Raw genomic sequence first — 9,780 nt, 5'->3', positions numbered from 1 at the left:
CGAGTATCTCCGCTTGATTAGCGGGAAACAACGGCAGTATCCAAATGCCTTACTCCAACGTGTCACATACGGACACATTTTTTTGGGTAACGTGCCGACAAAACTTACAAATACTATTTAATTTCTTTAATTATTGCCTTTAAGTTTAATTAATTTATGCATTTCTTGGTTATCTATGTACTAGGTGTTCTTGAATCAGTTATGGAATAACGGGAATTGTGCAGTCGATTCAATGGTATTCGACGACCGCTTGAATAGTTATCTGTGTGGGCGACAGCACACAATGTCAAAATCAATGACGGATGTCGATATGGTATGTATTTTATTACATTTCACATGTTCTATAATGAAAATATTCGAGGAGTTGTTTTTTCTTTGTTGTATTTCAATTTCATATATAACGAACATGTTTTTAAATTTTTATATGCAGTTACTCATCCCTGTTAACTTGGACGGCGCGCATTGGGTACTAGCACGAGTTGACTTTCGGAAAAATAAAGTCTGGATTTATGACTCATTACTCACATTTCGCGACGACAAAAGGTACAAGTTGAAATTCAAGCCACTTGAAGTTATATTCCCTCGCTGGTTGGAATATGTTGACTTCTACAATATACGACCTGAGTTGCGGAGTGAAGACCCGTGGAAAGTTATCGCAGTTAAGAGCGCGCCACAACAAGAGCCTAGAACTGGCGATTGCGGTGTTTTTGTATTGATGGTTACGATGTATTTAATGTTCGGGCTTAGGTTGGAGTTTAACGCTAGTCATGTCGAGTACTTTAGAAAGAAGATTGCGGTTGATATATTTAATGACGATATTATATTGTAGACCTATGTAGTAATTTCAATGTTGAAATTTACATTTTTTTAATTTCCGCACTTAATTTTATATAATTTTAATGCCTCACATTTTGAACTTTAAAATAAAATAAAGTTTTATGAATAATAACAATTTTAACCAACGAAATACAAAAAACAATAACAGTTTTAACCAACGTAACACAAAAACAATAATAGTTTTAACCAACGAATAACACACAAAATACAACTAACTTCGAGTCGACGCAATAGGATTCTTACATCGCTTACGATTATGGCCAAGTTCATGACACCGGCCGCATCTTACAGTTCGCCGGTCAATGTCCTCGCCAGCCGAGGGTATTCTGCGCTCTTTACGACGTCCAGGTGGCGGTGCCTCAACTGGTGGGTATACCTGCAGCTCCTGAATTTCATCTGGAACTTCCCAATCAGCCACATCACCAACTGGCTCCACTGGTTGTGCATAAGCCATCGCAAACGATTCTGTAGTGTAAAAGTCCGAGCAAAGGTTAATAAAATCCACCCGGTGTGTTAGACACGCCGCAATTGCATGAGCACACACAAGCTGATCAAGCTGAAACACTCTGCAGGAGCAAGTTCTCTTTTGCAAGTCAACCAACCCTTCCTTAAGCCCACCGCCTATAACTTGAAAGCGATGCGGAGACACCGGCCGAACTATCATTCTTTCAGCTATAGTTCTCCTCTCAGTGACTATTTCATCCGCCCATGTTGTTAGCCGAGTAGTCATGGATTCAGCCACAATTTTTCTATCATAAAACCATTGCTGCAATGTTTTCCTGAAGTGATCAACAAGATGAGTAACAGGAAATTTTCGAGGTTCCCTCATGAAAGCATTAACACTCTCCGCGATGTTGGTGGTAAGAATGCTGTACCTCCTACCTTCAAACTGAGACCTTGCCCAATTACACGTACCGACATTATTTTCTAGGTAATCAGCCGCACCCGAGTGGATCATCCACAACCCTTCAAGTTGTCTCTTAAATTCCTCGTGGCCATATGCTTTTGCTGCATTAATAAAGGCAGGCTCAAATTCATCCCAAAGAGCTTTGGACATTCTAAATTGTGACTTAATGTTACCTTTGACGTGGTAAAAAAAAACGCCATGAGTTGCATTGTGAAATACTTTAAGAACGGCTCTCCTTATGGCAGTGCATCGATCAGAGATAATTACCAACTCAGGTCTATCACCAATCACTCCATGTAACTTCATCATAGACCATTCCCAAGCATCATTATTTTCTGAATCCATGATCCCAATGGCTAACGGATACAATTGATTGTTACCATCAAGACATGTTGCCACGAACATGCTTCCACGATATAATCCCTTCAGATGAGTACCATCTACAGCAATGACAGGCCGAATGTACTGCATAAACCCCTTGATGGAAGATCCGAGTGCTACAAAATAGTACAAGAAATTACCATCTCCATCCTGCTCGAGGTGAGTGACTGTACCCTCATTCGCTGTAGTTAGTACGTGAGAGTATTTAGGGAGCAAGTTGTATGACTCTGCAGGGTTGCCGCGTACTATTTCAAGACCAACTTCTCTCGCCCTATATGCCTGCTGGTATGTTAACTGAACACCGTATTCCTGTTGCATATCTGCTCTTATGTCATTGGGAGTATAAATCCTCTTATCTTGAATATATTTTTCTGCGATAATATGACCGACAACCCGGCTCCTTAGTTGATGACGTCCATCAACCAATACCTCATTATGACAAGTGTGTACATTATCAATTCTCTTCACCACCCAAGGAACATGTTGCTCGTTCGAACTTCTAGTTGCTCGAATACGCCATTTACATGATTCTGAACAACAGTGAGCCTCGAAACGTGTCGTAGTAGACCGTGCAATCTTGAAATCAAACTTATCTCTAAAGGCCACCTTGCGTAGTTGTAATATAAGCTCATTCTTCTCAGCAAATAGCTTACCCACGCTGATATCATCTGAGTCACAACTGCTAACAAAGCTTGGAGCAACCATGTTCGAAGGTAAAGTTGGAGCAAGACTTGTAAGGGGGTCAATTCTCCTTCTCGATCGAACCATAGAAGGAATAGGTCTATTGCCTCTGTTATTCATAGGAGTATTGTCTTCACACTCATCCTCATCCTGAAACGACGGAACATTCGAAGGACCGGCTCCTCCATCATCACCATCATTATTGAAACGAGTGCCCCGCCTTGTATTATTAGAAGGTTCTGCACAAACATTATCCCCCTCTGTCTCATTATGAAAATCATCATTGTCCCGAAAATCATTGTTGTGATACGGAGAATATTGTTGCTCCAACGACGTTGTTATTGGAAATACCGTTGCTCCAACATCCTGTAACGTAACGCCATTATCATCAATGTTGTCATAATTGTCGTGGATTGGAGAGTAATATTGCTGCAGCGATATTGTCCTTGGCAACACCTCTTCATCATTATCGGGGCCAGACATATTTGCTTTAAACGAAGTTTCTGTATCGACATGTGGCTCAATACCTTCGCTCGGAACTCGAGGTGATGTGGTCACAAATATAGGAATGCATCCAAAATTAGCTACGTCAGATGCCATATGCAACACAACCCTCACCATTTCATCATCACATATATCCATGGGCATTGCACATATACGATATAATGTGTTACTAGACCTCAAAGTTGTCTTCATTGTGATACTATAGTCATTACGATTTATTTTTAACACCTCATATACTCTTGTCAATAACTGATCAAACAGGTAATTTTTTCCAACCAAAAAAGCTCGATTTTTACCATTCACGTACTCCATACAGCCATTCTCTAATGTCTCCCACCAACCATCGTAACACAATTCAAGTACAACTGAATCCATTAAGCCTGAAATTAAAAAAAAAAATTTTATTTCAGTCCTAATTAAAATAATACAATTTTAATAAATCTCCAAGAGTGGGTGCGACAGGCAACCTGTCGCCCGAAGCTTGGTGCGACAGGGTGCCTGTCGCACCAAGGTTTGGTGCGACAGGGTGCCTGTCGCACCAAGGTTTGGTGCGACAGGGTGCCTGTCGCACCAAGTTTTGCTGCGACAGGCAGCCTGTCGCCAGATTCAGATTCACCCGACTCAGTTCAGTAAGTTCAGAAAATAATTCATACCAGTAAGTGACGTCGATTTGTGTTGAATTTGGATAGATTATGATCGGATATCACTTTTACAGTTGTCTTTTGCGGTCGCCGTTGGCTTATGATTCAAGAATGAAAAGCTGCTTTTGGTTTGGCGAGATGAGAGAAACAATGTTGGTTTTGTTCTGTAAAGAAGGGTAATTTGGGAAGAAAGGCTTGTGTTTGGCTAATGTTGATAGAAAAAAGTTGAGAGGGTTAATTACGAAAATAATAAAATATTAATGGTTATTTTTGTAAATTTCCCAATTTGTTCATGGATTTTGATCCGTCTATTTTAACTTTCTTGATTGGTAATTACGTGTTGAATCTACCATATACAGATACAGGTTAAGCAGAATTACACTTAGATCCCTTATTTTTTTTAAATTCACATTCAGGTCCCTGATTCTTTTCAATTATCAATTACATCTTACACGTTAAAATTTTTTTTAAAAAACACAGATTTTGGATTCATTTATTATTTACCCGAGTTGTTGGTCTAATGTAATGTGCTAATCAAAAGATAGGAAACATTTTATAAATTAAAATGTCATATATATCCTTCAACAGGAAAATTTGAATGATAAAATTATAATGTCAAGGATGTAATATATATAATTAAAAAATAAATAAATACTTGTTTAGCCCTATATTTTGGTTAAGTGTCTGTTTAATTTTATATTTTAAAAATTATGCCAAGATATCCATGTTGTTGACTATGTTACAATCTTACGTTTATTTTTTCTTAGCTTTTATAACAATACCTTTGCAATAGGGGTGTTCGCGGATCGGATTTTGCATATTGAACATCAATCCATATATGATCCATGATTTTGCGGATTATAAATTTTTAATCCAATCCAATCCACGGATTGGTGAAATTCAATCCAAATCCAATCCATACATCTGCGGATTGGATGCGGATTTGAGTCAATCCATATCCAATCCACCACCAATCCACCATGTTGCAGATTGGTTTGCATACTAAAATTTGTAATTATGTCCTATCTACGAATTAACTAAATAAAAAATTAATATAAAAATAATTTTACTACCGATTAAATTCAAAGATAAATAAGATTTAAATAAGTTAATTATTTAAATAAACTTAGACAATACATTCAAAGTTTTGTTTAGATTACTATATAAAAATTAACTGCTTAGTAAGTATGGTGTTAATGTAAATTTCATTTGTTTAAATCAGTACATAAATCTCATTTTTTTACTTAATTATTTTTATTTTATATTATTATCGGATAAGATATAATATGGTGTTAATATAACTATATTTTAACTTATTTATTAGTAAGTATAATGCCATATTTACAAGTTTAGTTTTTTATTAAATAAATATTTTTTATTTTTTTACGGATTCGCAGATTTTTATGGATTTACATAAGTAAATCCATATCCAATCCACTGATTGCGGATTTTTAAATTTTTAATCCAATTTAATCCACCAATCCACGGATCGAATTTCTATGGATTAGTCAGATTCAACGAATCGACTTGGATTCTGAACACCTTTACTTTGCAATAATTTTGGGACATTAATGAAAAGTAATAAATTAGAGAATAAGAGAAGGAGAAGTAGGAGGAGTTAGTCTTTCTTGAAGATGGAGGAAGAAATCAGACAATTATGCCAGAGCCCTGCCTAAAGGGAGATGTTCTCATGATAGACAGACTATTTCTCACCCAGAGGAACAAAATTCGGGGAATTCTCTTCAACCACCCTAGACGAGGTATGGTGCTTTCCCAAAGGACCTTAGATAGGTAAAGTTAAATAATAACAAAAAGTTACACTAGTTTTATTTTAATTTTAGAGTTAATTCACTACTTTGGTAATTAATATTTTTTCTTTTCATTAATTTTTCAAAGTTGTTTTAAGGGTATTAATATAAGCAGGAATATATATATAATATAGAATCAAAATATCACTAATTAACCTAAATATATGTACTAAATGATCATTTAATTACTCAAAATAACATTGGGTCCTAAATGATTAAAATTAGAAATATAAGAGAATTAAATGTCATTCTTTCTTCACGTTATTTGCACTGGATTTATTATTTAAACCGTAGTTCTTTAATTACGCTAATGTAATACATAATGATTGCTTATATATATATATATATATATATATATATAATATAGAATCAAAATATCACTAATTAACCTAAATATATGTACTAAATGATCATTTAATTACTCAAAATAACATTGGGTCCTAAATGATTAAAATTAGAAATATAAGAGAATTAAATGTCATTCTTTCTTCACGTTATTTGCACTGGATTTATTATTTAAACCGTAGTTCTTTAATTACGCTAATGTAATACATAATGATTGCTTACATGATGGAAGCACAATTATATAGTACATAGGAAAAAAAAGGGTAATACTTAATGCTAACAGTACAATTAAAGGAAGAAAATAATGTTATAAGAAGAAAAAGAAGAGCTAAAGCACTTCTGATAGGACCCATTACATGTCTCCTCATTAGCCCCATGATGTGATCTTCATTTTTGTCCTCTCAAAAAATAAAAAAATAAAACTCTCTCTTCTCTTATTTCTTTCCACACTTCAAAAGATTCTTTAAACTTCTTCCTCTTTGCTTTGAGCTAGATAGCTAAGTGATCATGTCAAGCAACAAAGGGAAAGAGGTAGCTGAAGGATCATCATCAAGATCATCGACGATAGCAACAGCTGCTGTTGCTGCTGCCTCTGATCAGCAAAGTCCGGCACCTCTTAGTCGATATGAATCACAAAAGAGGCGAGACTGGAACACTTTTGGTCAGTACTTGAGGAACCAGAGGCCTCCAGTGGCGCTTTCGCAGTGCAACTCGAATCATGTTCTTGATTTTCTCCGGTATCTTGATCAATTTGGCAAGACTAAAGTGCACCTACAAGGGTGTGTTTTCTTTGGCCAGCCAGAGCCACCGGGCCCTTGTTCTTGCCCTCTTAAGCAAGCTTGGGGCAGCCTTGATGCACTCATCGGCCGGCTTAGGGCTGCTTATGAAGAAAACGGCGGCTTGCCAGAAACAAACCCTTTTGCAAGTGGTGCTATAAGGATTTATTTGCGTGAAGTGAGGGACTCTCAAGCTAAGGCTCGAGGAATCCCTTATAAGAAGAAAAAGAAGAAGAGGATGACTGTGAAGGCTACTAATGATCATAGCTCAAATTTTCCTATGCAATAAGAGCTTGGTTCCTATTGCTTTCTTAGCTATAGGAAATGGTAATTTTTCTTTTTGATAATTAATATTCTTCTATTAGAAGCTAGCTAGATCTATAATATTAAAATTATCAAACACTATGTGAATATATATGACATACAGTTCTAAATTTATATTGTTGAAGAGTCTGTGTATACATTTTGAAATTTAGGCCCCATATGATTCCTTTCATGATAAACCCTAGGCCAAGGGATTCAAAACCCTAATTTTTCGTTAAAAAGGAAAAGACATAATTACAATATTACCACTTTACCTTAACATGTTAAACAATCAATGTTAGATGCGATGATTAAAATGGAAGACTCTCTCTCTCTCTCACACATATGAAAATTCACATTTTAATTTATATTTATATATGTGTTAGCTTTCTCTCTCTCTCTCTCCCCCCCCCCCTCCTAGTCCTAGCTAGCTCTTTTAAGATTCCACACGATCTTGTGCTCGCCATGAATGTGCATATCATTGCATATAATACAATTTTTCATAATATTTGATTGAAAGATCTTTCGGTAATTGGGATAAAACAAATTAATGCGTATTCAGGTTGTTTGTTTGTTGGCGGTAATACCACCATCCACTACTAAGATCCTACATATATTAAATCCTCTCGTTCTGCTCCTTTGTCTGTTTTCATATTTTTACAATATTTTTATATCAATTTTTTAAGTTTACATTATTAGTTATAAATATGCGAATGTCCCTTTCTTTGATAATGCTATATGTAATTTACCGTTGTTTAGAATAAGATTGTCCTTTTGTCTGCATTACAGAAGTGCTGATGGCATTCTAGCTGTTTGTAATACCCACAAATGATTTGCACCTAAATATATAATATTAGGAGCATTGGGACAATGTTTGTTGTGAATAATTAATATGTAAGTTTGCAAATTTTTATTATCTTAAAAATTCACAAAAGCATCATCCGTATCCCAATTGTTCAAATTTCAAATGTCTGACGAAATTCACAGCCTGGCAATTGCGTCATTCTTTTATTCCTTCTTTTTTTTTTTTTTGGTTTTTCTTTTTTTGCTAGTCTCTGTCCCATAATACAATATTGGATATGCTGATTGAGTTACAAATTGCATGACATTCTGTGAAAGTCATAAATGTTCTTGTATCAAACTTCCATTTATGTTCTGATGATCACTCAACTATTTTCAGGCCCTCAATAAATCCAAGCTCTCGATTTCGCCTTCATGTTCCGGAGCTCTATCTTGCTGGATGTTGCAAAACAACATTACTCGAATGAAGTTCCTTATCTTTTTAGTGCCTCAAGCAGTCTAATTATGAGATTAAAGCAAGAATTATATATATGAGTTGGTCAAGACAAAACCCGGAGCCGAAGAATTGGGTAAGTCCCTTTGCTCTTTCTTCTTTTAACCCTTTTCATGATCTTAAAGATACTTATTATTGTCAAACATATTTTGTTCTATAGCTTGTTTCATCCTCAAAAATTATGTAAATTCATAAAAACCATGGGAAGAAACTATCATTGCCACCACTGGATATTGTGGATTTTTATTGAAGTATTTATTTTACATATAGTAGAAATGGTAGGTTTTGTTTCCCTTTTCATGCCTTTGAAAAGAATCAATAACCATATTAAATGTATGTTGTATATATAGCGTATTTTAGATAAATTTTCAAAGGAGAATGAAATATGAATGTTTTCAGTTAAGAGTATATGTAGTGCGGGTATTATGTTCTTTTTCATCTTTCTAATTTGTTACCTACTTCAAACTCAGCGACTCAGTTGCCAGAATATACGCATTTAATAGACATTTTTGCATTAATTGTTTGTTTTAAGTCCCTCTCAAATATTAAAACAAAAATGGCACAATCCGGATTGTTGAGACATCAAATTATTTTCTTGAGAATCCCTGGTGGTATCCCCACTGACATAATTTGTTGTCCCACATATTCAAAAAAAAAAAAGCTTTGGACTAATTACCATTTATATGTCATTGGATTCCTCTTCATGTGTATCATCAGTATTTACATCAACTCCTTAATTTACTTTTCAATTTTCTGCCCATTTATCCATCACTCAAACAAAAACTCTCCTTCATTGATAATTCTATTGATCCTATTTCATATTTTATCTACACATTTTCATACTAATTTACATATCATTATATACAAACATGATCATGTGTGTAGTCCTTCATCTTATGATGTGCGACTGTGCACGTATTAGGCTCCCATTAAAAAACTTGTAATGTGTCCCTAACTATATATACTTAAAATCCACATTTAGTTTGTATTATGTTTTATATAGTCTTGTTTTCCATTCCTTTTATACTTTTAAACCAAGATATTAGTTAATATAGGGTTAGTAACTATTAATAAAAATCATAATAATGCACAAAGGAAATTTGCCTTATTGGTTTTCTCACTTCCTCTGTCTTCATGGAAAGGTATGATATTCTATACAATTCATTCTTTTGATAAAGCATAAAACTGAGGCCAACATTATCTTCATAGGTTATTACTTTCTCTATCCTTCAGTCATAAATTTGAGCAATGCATTGTGTACTTTGTATAGTTTAAACACTATATCCTTCATTGTTGCATTTGT

At 34.9% G+C, this 9,780-nt stretch overlaps 1 protein-coding gene and 1 long non-coding RNA gene across 2 annotated transcripts; both read left to right on the top strand.

Annotated features, from left to right (window-relative positions):
- Positions 1–63: 63 nt before the first annotated feature.
- On the top strand, positions 64–587 carry LOC112100397. Its single transcript, XR_002906761.1, has 3 exons — positions 64–86; positions 185–313; positions 431–587. It is a non-coding gene; the product is annotated as an uncharacterized LOC112100397 (long non-coding RNA).
- A 6,024-nt stretch (positions 588–6,611) lies between these two features.
- LOC18046319 (protein LIGHT-DEPENDENT SHORT HYPOCOTYLS 10) lies at positions 6,612–7,169 on the top strand. Its single transcript, XM_006442439.1, has one exon. The coding sequence runs from the start codon at positions 6,612–6,614 to the stop codon at positions 7,167–7,169; it is 558 nt and encodes a 185-aa protein (XP_006442502.1).
- Positions 7,170–9,780: the final 2,611 nt, after the last annotated feature.

The sequence above is a fragment of the Citrus clementina genome, unplaced genomic scaffold, assembly GCF_000493195.1.
Source record: "Citrus clementina cultivar Clemenules unplaced genomic scaffold, Citrus_clementina_v1.0 scaffold_3, whole genome shotgun sequence".
Classification (NCBI taxonomy): domain Eukaryota; kingdom Viridiplantae; phylum Streptophyta; class Magnoliopsida; order Sapindales; family Rutaceae; genus Citrus; species Citrus x clementina.
Note: the sequence above shows the minus strand (reverse complement) of the source record. Positions and strands in the feature narration are given on the sequence as shown.

Excerpts from the sequence above, each read along its gene's own strand:
- LOC18046319 (XM_006442439.1), top strand. The coding sequence starts at position 6,612 with ATGTCAAGCAACAAAGGGAAAGAGGTAGCTGAAGGATCATCATCAAGA.